The 15,732-nt window shown below is 40.9% G+C and overlaps 1 protein-coding gene across 1 annotated transcript in view; it reads right to left on the reverse strand.

The window, feature by feature from the left end:
- Positions 1 to 10,961, reverse strand: part of RNF11 (ring finger protein 11) — a 36,128-nt gene extending 25,167 nt beyond the window's left edge. Inside the window, exon 1 of the mRNA XM_025420117.3 lies at positions 10,401 to 10,961. Coding sequence (XP_025275902.1) covers positions 10,401 to 10,523 — 123 coding nt within the window. The 5' untranslated portion in view covers positions 10,524 to 10,961. The remainder of the gene's footprint in view (positions 1 to 10,400) is intronic.
- Between the last annotated feature and the right edge of the window lie 4,771 nt (positions 10,962 to 15,732).

The raw sequence follows: 15,732 nt of genomic DNA on the forward strand, positions 1-15,732 counted from the left end.
TTGCCAACATATAGCATAACACCCAGTGCTCATCCCGCCAAGTGCCCCCCTCATTGTCCATCACCCAGTCACCCCAACCCCCCGCCCACTTCCCCTTCCACTACCCCTTGTTCGTTTCCCAGAGTTAGGTGTCTCTCATGTTTTGTCACCCTCATTGATATTTTCACTCATTTTCTCTTTCTCTTTATTCCCTTTCACTAATTTTTATATTCAAATGAATGAGACCATATAATGTTTGTCCTTTCCCAATTGACTTATTTCACTCAGCATAATACCCTCCAGGTCCCTCTACGTGAAGCAAATGGTGGGTATTTTTCTTTTCTTTTTTTTTTTTTTTTTTATTTGTCATTTCTAATGGCTGAGTAATATTCCATTGTATATATAGGCCACGGGGAAGAATACTTTTATTAACAAATAGTCCTGTAACAGGATAGCCACTCGCAAAAGAATAAATTCAGGCCTTCCTTACATAAAAATTAACTCAAAATGGATCTATATCTAAAATATGAGAACCAGGAGCACCTGAATGGCTCAGTGGTTGAGTGTCTGTCTTTGGCTAGGGGCATGACCCCAGGGTTCTGGGATCTAGTCCTGCATCAGGCTCCCCAAAGGGAGCTTGCTTCTCCCTCTGCCTGTGTCTCTGCCTCTCTACTTCTCATGAATAAATAAAATCTTTTTAAAAATAAATAAAATGTGAGAACCATAAATAAAGCTAAGAGTAAATCTTTGTGGGTCAGGAAAAACTTTTAGACACAACATCAAAACTCAAATGACAAAAGAAAAAATTGGACTTCATAAAATTAGTAACTTTTGTGCTTCAAATACCACTGAAAAAGTGAAAAAACCAATCCACAAAATGGGAGAAAAGTTTTGCAAATCATTCACCTTACAAGGGACTAGAATATATAAAGAACTCATGCAACTCAATAATAAAGACAGCCCAATAAAAAATAGGCAAAGGATCTGAATAGATACTTGTCAAAAGATACACAAATGGCCATCAAGCACATGAAAAGATGCTCAACATTATTAGCCTTTAGGGAAATGCAATCAAAACCACAATGAGATACCACTTTACAGCCAACAACACAGCTATAATAAAAAAGACAAGTTCTGGTAACAATGTGCAGAAATTGGAACTACTGTGTACTGTTCGGTGGGAGTGTAAAAGTGCTTTGGAAATGGTCTGGTAGTTCCTCAAAAGATTACATGTGGAATTATACAACATGCCAATTCCACTGGTAGGTGTATTAACAGAGAAATGAAAACACATCCATATAAAAACCTATATACAAATGTTTATAGCAGCATTCTAACAGCCAAAAAATAGAAACCCAGATGTTCGTTAACTGAACAATAGCTAAATAAAATGTGGTAGATTCATACAATGGAATATTTCACAATAAAAAGGAATGAAGTCCTAATACACGCTACAACATAGATGAATCCTAAAAACTTGATGTTAAGTGATGTTAAGAGGTCCGTTCCAAAAGACCACATAGTACTATGCATATTGGTATGCATTTCTCATTCGGGAAATGCAAGTTAAAACCAACTAAAGACTTCTACACACTTATTGAAATACCTAAAATAAAATAGATGGATAATACCTGGTGTTAGTATGGACGCAGAACAAACAGAACTCTCATACAAAGCTGATAGAAGTGTAAGTTGATGGAATCACTGAAAAAACTGTTTGATCTTGAAATGCATCACAAATAAGATGGACTGATTAAGATGTGTTAAATACAAAATGTACAGAATCTAAGTCATAGGAATATGGATTTTCTGTCAACTTTCTTTTCAAAAATTTATGTAACAAAATGTTGTGGGACAAACTATGTACCCCAAATAAGCATGTACATTACGTACATAAAAAGAATGGTCACAAAAGATTAATACAGCCAAAAGCTCAGAACCCAAATATATATCAACAGTAGAATAGATTGAAAAATAAATGTAAAAATGTCTATTTATACAATACTGTACAGCAGTGAAATCAATATAACTACATAAAACAAATGAATTTCACAATACTGAACTATTCTATTTAAGTTCAAAACTAGGCAAAACAAATATATACTGATAAGAGGTCAGAATAGTGGTTATCTTTGGGGAAGGGGTATTGACGGTTGGAGGATATATGAGGGAGACTTTTGGGTGTTGGAAACAAGCCATATCTTTTTTTTTTTTTTAAGATTTTGTTTATTTATTCATGATAGTCACAGAGAGAGAGAGAGAGAGAGAGAGAGGCAGAGACACAGGCAGAGGGAGAAGCAGGCTCCATGCAGGGAGCCCGACGTGGGATTCGATCCCGGGTCTCCAGGATCGTGCCCTGGGCCAAAGGCAGGCACTAAACTGCTGCGCCACCCAGGGATCCCTGGAAACAAGCCATATCTTGATGGTGATTATAATATGTAAAAAAGTTCACTGGGATATATAGTTAATACTGTTAGTTATAATACTGTTAGTTATACTATTAAAGATACACTCTTCATTGTACCTTCAAAGGTTTATTTACACACACAAACACACATTTTAATGTATCAGATCATACATCTCTCTAAATTCATGTTCATCACCTACTGGCTCCAAGTTCTCCCACCCATAGTTTAATCATGGCAGCTCTTTTGCTTTTATTCCATTTCTTACACATTCATGTAAGACTTCACTTAAAGTCTTCAGAAGCTAAAAAAGTAAATTTGTGATTCTGTGTCCTGTCACAAATTGATCCCAACCTCAAAGTCTACAGCAATTTAATACTTGTTTATATACTTTTTTTTTTATTATATACTTTCATACCGAATACTCTATGTATATACATGAATCTCAACTCCTTAACTAAAATGGTAGCTCCTTAGGGGTAAAGGGTTCATTTTCCTTTCCCCTTGGTGCCTAAGATAAATTTGCTGACTGAGAGAAGAAACTGGTAATGGGGTGTCCTGGTCTCTATCCTTAAAGTCTTACTCAGTTTATGATAAACTGCTTTTTCCCCACAAATAAGAATTAAACTTATACAAAATTACATGCAATTTGAACTAGTTGCGTCAGTAATAAAAGTCTCACTCTTCTTAGAGCCATTTTCATAAGAATTCAGAAAAATTTTAATAAATTAAATATATCTGGAGGATTGCTTTCTTCATTCCCACACTCTATCCCTTAGTTACTTTACTGCAAGCTCTCTAGATTAAGTAACAAGATAATTACTCAACTGGCCTCTGGGAGCATGCTCCAGGTTGGCTATTTAATTAAAAGATAGGTATATGTGTATTCATATTAAGTTGAACTCAAAAGTATTTTTGATCAGTGAAAATAAGGAACTCTAAGACTTCAAAAGCCACATCCCATAAGCCAAACTGAGTATCCAAGTCACAAGGTCAGACAGGTCATCCAGGAGCAGAACATATTTAGTTCTCCCTTACTACTTTACTTTTTGATTGCATGTAGCAATCTCTTGCCATTAAAAGCACACTTTGGCTGTCAATTAGCCAGCTTTTCCTCGTATCTTTCACTTCCACTTGCACTCCAAGTCTTTAGCACCACCATTTCATCTATATCAAAACTGCAAAAATCCTGAACTCTGAGCACACTATCATAAACATTATATTCAGCATTAAAAGTTACTGGTAAAGGGGCAGCCTGGGTGGCTCAGCGGTTTAGTGCCGCCTTCAATCCAGGGCGTGATCCTGGAGACCCAGGATTGAGTCCCATATCAGTCTCAGTCAGGCTCCCTACGTGGAGCCTGCTTCTCCCTCTGCTTCTCTCTCTGTCTCTATCTCTCATGAATAGATAAAATTTAAAAAAAATGTTTTTAAGTTACTGGTACAGAATCAACTTCTAAATTATTTCTTACAGCCTGTTTTTTAATGACTTATTTGAATACAGGACAGAAATACATCATCCCTAACTCTTTGCTTTAGGGGAGGTTATACATGGAAGATAATTATATTCAGAAATGGCTCCACACAAGATGACAAATATAACATCTAATTTTAATTGTATTTACAATTATCCTCCTTATAGAATTTAACTTGGCTAAGACACAGTAAAGACAGAAGACAAAAGAGAAAAAGTGGCACAAATTGAAGAAAAGTCAGAGAGAACCTATACTGGTCATTCTGTGACAGTTTTTCTGTTTAGAAGACATAAAATTAAGATCTTTATAAAAGAATCATTATTATATTATAATTTTATATTAAACTTTTAATAGATTGAAATTTTATAATATAGACATTTCTAGAAAGTATTATCTAAAAAATATTTTAAGGAAGTCAACTTCTCAGATCTTATGCACTGAGTAACTCATTACCCCTATCTTCTCAAGTTACTCTATAATTAGCTCTAGAATTAAACACTGACACACAGACTGCCCTACTCTTAAAGGTACATACATTCTTAATGGTAAAGAATCAGCCTTAATTAAAGGACATCTAGAATGGGTTTTAGGCATAAATAAAACGCCTGCAACAATGGTGACAAATAAGCAAGTATCTTCAAAAAAAAAGATCAAACCAAGTTGAACTACACAGAACACAAACCAAACTCAAATGAAACAGCTCACACACTTTATAAATTACAAGTGATAGAACAAAAATGAAGTCAGATAAAACAGTTAATGTGGGAAAGAAAAATAGAATCCTTTATGTTATAAACGCCAAAGCACAGGATTCTGAGAATAATTTAGATAGAAGTAAAACCATAAAATTTCATACTCTTACAGAAAAATGCAATTAACTGATTTCCACATTTATTCAAGTATTTGAGTGCCTGCTATGTGAAAAGCGTAGTTCTAACAATGCAAAGAGTGCTAGAGTAGGAGGCCAGCAGGAGATATGGCATTGTATGAATAATTGAAAATCAAAAAAGGGTAAAGTGTCTGTCCTAAGAATGGTAAACAAAGTGCTAAAGGAGTTCAGATAAAGCTGTTATTTACATTAGGGAGATCAGTAAAGGACTCATGGCATATGAGCTGGACCTTGAAAGCTATAACATACTGGGAACAACTAAGGGAAGAGAATTCTGGGCAATGGAAACAGAACACAGGTAGCGGCTGGAAAGCAGAAGGCATATATAGAATTATAGCAAACTGTTCAGTCTGATTAGAGTATAAATTGTATATGAGACTACAAAAAGCTGGAAAACTATAAGGAGCTAGATCATGAATCTGGTTGCTAACACCGAGATCTTCAGTAATAAGTCATTAAGAATCATTAAGGATTAAGAGGCAAGGTATATGATCTGGAGATTTATCTAGCATTGAAGAATGAAATGAATGGGGAAGAGGATACATCAATTAGGTTACCATGAGAGGTAGCGAGGACTTCAATCATGGTGGTTACAGTATAAGAGGGAGAACGCAGAGTTCTAAGGCACTACAATGTGTAGGAAGCCATTCCACTCCACTGAGAGATTTTAAAAATCTTAACATATCATTCATTTTTTTAGAAAGATTTATTTATGAGAGAGAAAGAGTGCATGTGCACGAGCGGGGAGGGGAGGCAGGTGGCAAAGGGAGAGGAAGAGAACGAAGCAGATTCCTCACCAAGTACATAGTCCATTGTGGGGCTCCATCCCATGATCCTGAGATCATGACCTGAGTAGGAAGAGCTGGACGCTCAAGCGACTGTGCTACCGAAGGGCCCCCACATCATTTTCATTTTTAAAGAAACTGTAATCTGGAAAAATAACCATTATTAAAGTACTAAGAGCTAATTAACTAATCAAGCAATATATGATTTCTAGATAAATATTACAAACAAAAATGGTCAAGGGATGCTTTAAGACTTTGGATTTGATCTGCACCTTAAAAGACAACTTGAAGAGGCAGGGATAAAATAAAATAAAATTTCACACAAAGGAAACTTTTTAAAGTTAAATTTAATAAAATTAAGATATGTGAAATACAGATTGAATTTCCAAAAAGGTAGAGAAAATGTAATACATAAAAAATTTTCAAATACCTGAATTTAATTTCACATTATCAGAAAAACAAGGTAATATATTACAGCCTTAAATAGTCAAAAATAAGTATTTTTAGATTTTTAAAGGAGGATGAATACTGAGTTCTTATAGGAAACCAAGTCTTTTTTATAAAAGTATCTTGAAGCTTTATTCAGTCACCACTTGAAATATCCAAAATGTTGTCATTCGTGAAAAGTTCCTCAAAACACAACATAATCTGATAAACTCTCTTCATATTTTACAAGTAAGTGACAATTAGGATTTGAACTCAGATCCATCTGACCCCAAAACCAGAGGTACGCTTGTACTTACTGCTCTATTAACTTACTTTCTTCTGATTTAAAAATTCCAAATGAATTAATCTCAAAGTAGAGGACAGAAGAGATCAATCTCAAACTGTGTAACTGCTGCAAAACTGATACCAATCTTTGTATTTATATAGATATCACAGTATTCAGACAGAAATACTGTAAAGTGGCTTTTGTTGTTCAGTGAATATTAACTTCTTTTTAACAAAGTGCTACTCTTGAATTAGCATACGACAAATGAGGGTGCCTGGTGTTTTAGAGTAACAGTACTTCATGCAGGTACTTCAACCTGTTCAAATATTCCTTTCAACACTGGGCTACCAGCTGGCCTTTCCTCTTATGGACCACCTTCATCCTCCAGCCTTTCATGATTTACCTACCCTCTCACAACCTAAGACTGACCTTGATGGGCAGATTTCCTTTGCATTCTTTTGAAATATTCAGGAAGGACAGAGTAGAGGGTATGCCAATTTCTTTGTTTTTACCTTATAATTCAAGAAAAGCTCTAACCTCTTCCCTCCCATTTCTTTATGGACAAAGATTTATTTTCCCATAAAATAAACATTACAGAATATATACTGTATATATTTTAAATACCCTAAATTATTTTATATTTTAAACCAATTCCTGATTGCTAAAATTTGACTTGTAGGATTGATTCCTTAAAAAGGACCCACAAAGAGGAAAAAAGGCACTTGGAATGTGCAGTTCTTACAAGATATTAAATAGCACTGGCCTCAAAATATTAATTCATTTAAAAGAAATCCATTCATTCAACCAATAATTGATTATCTAATATGTGCCAGGCACTGTTCAACCATTAAAAAAAACCTCCTTTCCTCAAGGAGTTTATTTAGCCTTAGTGGGAGAAGACAGATAAGCAATAAACAAAATAAAGACAGTGTGGTAGAAAGTGATAAAAGTTACGGGGAAAAAAAACAGAATGAGAGAATGAATTCCAGGGTGTTGAAGCAGGTTGTAATTTTAAATGGGGTGTTCAGAAAGTGTTTATGAAGGTGTCCTTTGAGTAAAGACCTGAAGGAGGTGAGGGAATCAGCAATGCAAATACCTGGAGAAGAGCACTCCAGGCATAAAAACAATGAGGGAAAAGGTCCTGGAGTATCCTAGGAACAAGTAGGCCAAAGAAGCTAAAGGGATGTCAGCAGGGGGAAAACTAGTAAGAAGTCAGCATCAAGAGAGATATGTGTTGGGGATATACAGATAACGTAGGGCTTATGGACACAGAGGGATTTGCCTTTTACTGTGAATGAAATGGAGATCCACATAAGGTTGCACCAAGAGACATGATTTGTAGTTGTTATTTTTTTGAGACATGATTTGTTTTACCAGAATAACTGACTGCTGGGTTAAGAACAGACTGTAGGGAAGGCAAGGGTGAATACAGTGAGACCAGTTAGAATACTAACTAAACACAGGAAATAAACAGGTACTTCCTATAAACTTTCACTATAATGGCATAGAGTTTACTTTTTAAACATAAATTAAATACATCTGTCAGGTCCTGCTAATAGGAAATAACCTAGAAATTTACTAAGTAGAGCTCTTAGCATTAGCCTACACCGTGCAACACAAAAAGGACATCTTTTAACCACCCACTACAGAAAAATACTGTGTTCCTCTATAATCAGCTTTAAAGATTTTTAAAGATCCTATTGCAGCTGAGACTATTCTTTCAAGAAATATGCTATTCTTGTAGCTCTTTTAATTATATACTATTTTTGAAGAAAAAATGTTACTTCTGTCCACTGAAAATATAAATCATTTCTTGGACTGGTGTTTGGACTGGTGTTTCTCAGATCATTTAAATTAACCATTCCTAAAAATCTTATTTCCTTTGGGAGGGGACAAAGCTTTTTCTACAAAAGTTTCTTTATGCTCCCATTAAAGTTTTATTTCAATTGATACGAAATTTGCATCAGTATCTGGGTCACTCACTTCAAAAAAGGGCAACCACAAAAACTCCTGCTGTCACAAATAACATGTTCCTTCATGATTTAAAAAAAAATCTATCACCTAGTTCTCCTGGAAAAACCAAATACAATTCCTAAAAATTAAGTTATCCTTAACACTGTATTACCGTGCGGGTAAGAGAAAAAGGGCCATGAACTCAGGATATTTAATTTGCCTGGAAAGGGATTAGGGAGTATGGAAGGAGATTTTGAAATAAAAATCATACCTCTACAAAAATTTGCTCAGGAAGCTAAAATAAGCACATTGTCCTATAGTATTTGAGGGAAATGAAAAGTGAAATATAAACAATTTACTTGCTTCAAAGATTCAAAAAGATGAAAAGACTTCCCTGTGACACTCTCTGGAAGAAACAGGTGTGTAAACTTACCACACAAGGTACTGAATTCAAATTCATTAATTCATTCAACATTTAAATGCTTAAGTGCCAGTAATTTCTTTTTTTTTTTAAGTGCCAGTAATTTCATGAAACATTGAGGATACAGTCCTTGTTCTTAAGAGCTTAGTCTTCACTTATCCCACAAGTTACTGAATATTTACTATGAGCCAGATGCTGGGGATGTAACAGCATAGCAGGTGACATAAGGGTCCCTACCTGCCAGCAGCTTACACTGGAGGCAGAAGGAAATGCCATAAGGATGAAACCTACATCTAACAAAACAAAGATATTAACACCCCAAGTGTTGTTTGTGCTGCTTATGGAATGGGGGTGAGGGGGTGGAGGGTGCTACACAAACAACTGAGGGATGGATTCACAGAGGGAGGGAGGGGAAGGTAGAGACCTGGGAGAGTGGTGACAGGAGAGCTGAGTCTTTAAAGAGGATTAGATGTTCACCTTGCTGACCTTGGGGGAAGGGATCCTAGCAGAGGGAGCAACTGGAGCAAAGGCAGAGATGTGAACTGATGTATTTGGCAGGCCTGAAATACAGAATGTGAAAGATAAACCATGGAGGCTTCTGTATGCCACGATTAAGACTGGACTTTATTGGCATATATATATGAAAGGACCCTGAGGGTTTTATTCACAAAACCAGGATATGTGATCAGGTTTTTCTGGTGTGATGAGACACTGGTTTACACAGGAATGAGAGAAGAATAACACTAGATAATGATGTCACCACATGAAACAACAAAGGAGACTGCCCGGTTAGAAAACTAAACCCCCTTCAGCTAAAAAATTAAGGCATTTAACTATTTAAACCCCTCTGGAAAAAAAGCTAACCAATATCATTCAAAATTGAAAAGTAGAGAAAAGGTTTTTATATATTCTAAATAAGATCTACATTATCTATTTGGAGTTCAAGAGATCTTAGCTTTTTTATTAACTGTAAACATATATAGGACGGATTGCTGTACAAAAAGCGATGAAACTGTTTAGGAGCAAGTCTTTGATACGAAGTGAGAACCACGAGTAACAGAAGATATTCAAGTCAGGTTTAAAGGTTTCCAAAGTTCAAGATACTCAAGTTTTATTGAATCAGCGCGTTTAAAAGGTGTGTCATAGGGTGGAGCGAGAGGAGGAGGGATCAAAATTAATACATACACACACACATATGTATAAACAAGTAACTCCTGATGTCGCCAGCACTAAAATCACCACTTGATCTCTTCTCATGTAGGAGAAATGAGCACCTACCAGATCCAATTAACGCACAGGGTACAGGGAGGGGTGGGGGAGCGGATGGCCACACATGACGAGGAGGTGGGGGGCAACGACCTACCCAGAACCCACAGTCCAGGCGGCGGCGCGATGAGGAAACGTCCCCCACATCTCATACCAGACTCCACGCTTTAGACATAAAGGCGGAACGAGGTCATCCCCAAATTCCACAAGCGAGGAGGATACTGTCACCACTCGGATCCCAGAACTCAAGGACAGAGAGGGCCGTCCCCACGCCGTTCCTGATGGGAGGTGAAGGGTCCCCCTTACCCCGGGAGGGGCGGCGATCACCTTCAGTCCCCGCCCTAGGGCCGCCGCCCCCCAGGCCGGGCCCGGCGAGGCCGGGGCGGTGACAGCCCCTCGGCGCCCCCCCGGCCCCTCGGCCCCCCTCGGCTCCCCCGCTCCCCTCCGGCCCCGACGCCCCCCCACCCCCCGCTCGGGCCGCCTCGCCCCGCTCCTCCCCAACACACAGCCTCCCCTACCTGATATGGCGGCGGCGGCTCCTGGTCCGGTTCCGTCCCCTCGCCGAAACTAGCGCGGTCGGACTGGGACTCGTGAAGCAGGGAGATGTCATCCGAGGTGGGGGACTTGAGGCAGTTCCCCATCTTCCGAGGCTACGAGGTGTGATCCGGAGGAGGCAGAAGCAGCGGCGGGCCGTTCGCACGCGCCGGGCCAGCGAGGCGGGGTCGGCGGCAGGCCGGGCTCAGGCGGCGGCTCCCCCGCGCCCCGGCGCCGCCGGAGGGCTGCTCATGCCAGGCCCCGGCCCGGGGGCTCAAGGCTGGGCTCCGCTGGGGTCGCGGCGGGCGCCTCCTGCGAGGCGGCACTGGGGGGGGGGGGGCGGGGAGACGGAGCCCTTCCCCACCCCGCCCCCCCGCGGGGCGGCGGCGGCCACCGAGCTGCCGGGCCTAACGCGGGTCAGGGGCGGGGGGCGCGGCTGCCGCGGCTGCCCCAGCTGCTGCCTCAGCGGCTGCTGCCCCCGCCGACGCCGGAGCCGCGGCCGCGGGCCTCATCCTACTCCGCCTCAGAGCGGCGGCGGCGGCCAGAACGAGGCGGGCCGCGGCCGTGCGTCACGCGCCGTGCGTGCCCCGGGCCCGCCCCCGGCGCCCGAGCCCTGGGCGTCTCCGGCCGCGGCCGCGCCCCCTCCCGCCCGGCGGCTGTTCCCGGGGCCCTGGCGGCGGGGCCGGGCCTCGGAAGCCGCCCTGCGGGCTCCCTCCCGCGGGTCCCTGCTCCCTCGGGCGCGCCTCAGGCAGCCTCCTGCCCGCCGCCGGCCGGGTGATGTGCTCGCAAACCCTCCTCCCAACGGGTCGCTCCCGGGTTGAAATGTTAGGGAGGCTTCTTCCCCGTTCTCCCTTCAGAATAAAGTCCAAGCTCGCCCGTGAGCCGGGCCACCGTTCACACAGCTGCGCGATCTTTTTAAAACATAAATTGACCCCCCATTTAAGACCTTCACTGGCTTACCCAAACCGTTAGGAGTATTCTTAAACGGTTTACAGATCTACTTCCCCAATCTCATTAGCAGCATTGTCCCCTCAGATATCTAACTGCGGGCTGTCTAAAGTACCTCGGGTTCTCTTAGAAGACTGTTCCCTCCGGCTGAGGCCTTCACCCGAACTGCTTCTCCGACCTACGCGCGCTTCGCCTTCACGCCAGACCTCCTACCCCCCATCAGGCTAACCGTTATTCCCAGTTGTCCTTCCTAAATTCAACTTCGTTTCCTCTAACCCTCCAGTCTGGACTGGTGGCCTTCTCCATGCCCTTCGTCCCTGAGCTTCTCCCCATCACAGCCTGATCGAGCCGAATCATCTGTCCCTCCTCTGTGCACGGCCTGGGTGCTGCCTAAGGGACAGTAGGCCCTCTTGGTTGAGTGAACAAAGAGCCCGAGAAGCAATATGTGCAAAGGAAGGAAATAAGAAAGATGAGAATGCTCCCAGAGGACAAGAAGCGGGTCTTGACTCTCTTTCTTTTATTCACCAGTCACTGATTCTTTTTCTTCCCTCGCAAGACCACATGCTAGGCACTAGGGAAGCTCTTTTACCGGATCTGCTTTGTCCCGGATGGAGCCCAGAGTCCAGCTGGGGAGACCAGTAAACAGTGAGTCCCTACTCCCCTCCACCACCAAAAGTTTTTGCAGAGCCCTAAGGAGACTGTTTAGACCATGTGGGTGAGGATCAGAAATGATTCTTGGAGGTAGGATTCTAAACTAGTATGGGCATGAGTACTCTAGCTTTGGAGTCCCTATTCTACAAAATCACTTACTTAAATGTCCTCATATCCCATATTAAATAGAACCGTTTTGCTGCATCCTGTCTTCCTCAAGACTTACCTTCCTTCCCATTGATAGCTCCACCTAAATATGGGATTCCCTAATCCCATGTTTGTATTGGAATCTTTCATACATTCCCAAGAATCATTACTTAATACTCTAGCTTGAAAAGTAAAATCATTGGATTCTCTGGGAAAAAAATTTCAGGCATTTGCCTCTTTCCCCCCCATTTCCATTTTCCCTGTCTCCTCTGAACTCTTGCAATAGCTTCTCAATGAAGCCTTTGCTTCTGTACTATCAATCTATTCTCCACACTACAGCCATGAAAAATGTGACCAGAGAGCATTCATAGACTTGTGGTTCAGAGATGTAGCATGGCATTAAGGCCTTGCACCATTTGGGTCCCACCTTTATGTCCCATATGACTCCAACTCCAACCCCACATCCTACATTCCAGCCATCTTAATGCTGCTTGCTATGCCCTCAATTTTCACTATGCTCTTCCACCTCTGATCTTTTGCCATGCTGTTCTCTTCTGTTGAATTGTAGCCATCATTTAGGACCCTCTTTAAAAACCACTTTCCTCAGGGATCCCTGGGTGGCACAGCAGTTTAGCGCCTGCCTTTGGCCCAGGGTGTAATCCTGGAGTCCTGGGATCGAGTCCCACATCAGGCTCCCTGCATGGAGCCTGCTTCTCCCTTTGCCTCTGTCTTTGCCTCTCTCTGTCTTCTCTCATGAATAAATAAGTAAAATCTTAAAAAAATTTTTTTTCCTCATGTAGTTATCCTTGGTTTCACTTCGTTGAAAAATATGTAACAGTAGAAAATAAATGGGATCTATTATTATTATATACAACTATATATTAATTTGAATTGTTTAACACAATTTTAGATATGTAGTCATAGCTGACATTTATTAGCCTGAGCCAGACATATAAGAGCCCAGAAAGGTGTACATTGGTATTTCTGTTTTGCAAGAATGGAAATATGGATTCACATAGCTATTTAGGGCTAAAGCCAGGATTTGAATCATATACCAGTCACCTTTGTTAGGTGTGAGAAAGGACTACAACATTTTTCATCCTGGTATTTCTCCGTGTTTAAAAACAAGGGAATGAGGGAAGACATCTTGAATGCCTTTGGTGTCTACATGTAAGGAAGTAGCCATTTGAGGATCCTTCTTCCTAGCCCAGCTTTAGAAAGCAGCCCTTGGGTAGTGCCCTATAGACCAGAGTGTGACCTAATGACAAATATAATTTAAAATAGAAAGTAGTAACCAGGACTATTGCAGTGACAAGAACTCCTAACTCTAGTCAAGCTCCTCTAAATTCCTCAAGGCCCTAAACTTGGGTTCTGTCATTGGCCCCCATATTCCAGTTTTAGCAAGAATCTATCTGAGTCACTTTAACCCCTGTCTTGCATCTGACCACCTTAGCCTGCCTTCAGCAAAAATCCTATCAAGGAGGTTTAGCCGGAATTCTCCTTAGCCCTGATGTTTCTTCTTAGCAATTTTCTATCCATTTATCCCACCCTGTTCCTTGCCCATAAATCCATGCTTGTCTTTTTTGTATTCAGAATAGAGTCCAGTTCTACAGTGAGCTCTCCCTTTCCCTATTGCAACAGCTCCTGAATAAAATTTGCCTTCACTACTTCTTCTGTCTGGCTCTGGTTTTCTCTAGCAGCAGGAGATCTAATGCAGAAGGAGATATGATAGTCTGATATCTTCTATTGGACTAGATTTTTTTAAAAATATATTTTATTTTTTAGACAAGTTTTAGGTTCACATCAATATTGAGCAGAAGGTACAAAGATTTACTATATAAAGCCCACGCCTATGCATGCATAGCCTCCCCCATTAACAACATCCTGCACCAGAGTGGTACATTTGTTACAATTGATGAGCCTATAATGACCCATTACTAACCTACAAAATCCTTGCTTATGTTAGGGTTCACTTTTGCTGTTGTACATTCTATGGGCTTGGACAAATTTATTTATTTTTTAAAAATATTTATTTATTCATGATAGAGAGAGAGAGAAAGAGAGAGAGAGAGGCAGAGACACAGGTGCAGGGAGAAGCAGGCTCCATGCAGGGAACCTAATGTGGGACTCAATCCCAGGACTCCAGGGTCACGACCTGGGCCAAAGGCAAGTGCTCAAACCGCTAAGCCACCCAGGCTGCCCATTGGACAAATTTATAATGGAGTGTATCCACCATTTTGGCATCATACAGAATAGTTTCACTGACCTAAAAATCTGTGCTCCACCTATGCATCCCTCTCTTGCCACTGGCAACCACTGATACTGATTCTTTACTGTCTCCATAGTTTTACCTTCTTTAAAATGTCATGTAGTTGAAACCATTCAGGGTAGAGCCTTTTCAGATTGTCTTCTCTTACTTAGTAATATGCAGTTAAGGTTCTTTCATGTTTGTCCACGACTTGATAATTCATTTCATTTTAGCACTAAATAATATTCCATTCTCTGAATGTCCCACAGTTTACACTGAAGGACATTTTAATTGCTTCCAAATTTTGGCAATTATGAATAAAACTGCTATAAACATCCACACACAGAGGTTTTTTCCCCCAATTTTTTTTACTGTGGTAAAATACACTTAACATAATATTTGCCACTTTAACCATTTTTTAAAGTAGGCTCCATGCCCAGCATGGAGCCCAACATGGGGCCCAACATAGGGCTTGAACCCACGACCATGAGATCAAGACCTAAGCTGAGATCAAGAGTCAGATGCCTAACTGACTGAGCCATCCACAAGTCCCTCACCTTAAACATTTTCACATTTCAGTGGAATTAAAAACATTCATAATATTGTGCAACCATCACCATCATCTGTCTCCAGATTTTTATTCATTTTGTAAAACCCAAACTATCCATTAATAAACAATAATGCCCATTCTTCTCTCTCTCCAGCCACTGGCAACCACCATTTTCTTTCTGTCTCTGTGATTTTTTTTTTTTTATTTATTCATGATAGACATGGTGAGGGGGGCAGAGGGAGAAGCAGGCTCCATGCCTGGAGCCTGACATGGGACTCCATCCCAGGACTCCAGGATCACGCCCTGGGCCAAAGGCAAGCGCCAAACTGCTGAGCCACCCAGGGATCCCTTCTCTGTGATTTTTGACTAAGTATCTCACAGTATTTGTCCTTCTGCAACTGGCTTTAAGGTGCATCCATATTGTAACATATTGCAGAATTTCCTCCCTCCTTAAGCCAAATAATATTCCATTGTGTGTGTGTATACCACATTTTACTTGTCCATTCATCCATTGATGGGCACAAGTGTCGTCCAAGTTCTAGCTATTATGAATTGTGCTGCTCTGAACATGGGCATACAAATATTTCTTTGAGACTCTGATTTCAATTCTTTAGTCATATACCTGGAAGTGGAACTGCTGGATCACATGGTAATTCTATGTTTAATTTTTTGAGGAATTGCCATAGTGTTTTTCACAGCAAATATACCATTGTACATTCCCACAAAAGTGTGTTTGCAAGTTTTTTTGTTTTGTAGACATAAGTTTTCAACT

Source organism: Canis lupus, chromosome 15, assembly GCF_003254725.2.
Source record: "Canis lupus dingo isolate Sandy chromosome 15, ASM325472v2, whole genome shotgun sequence".
In the NCBI taxonomy this organism is placed as follows: Eukaryota; Metazoa; Chordata; class Mammalia; order Carnivora; family Canidae; genus Canis; species Canis lupus.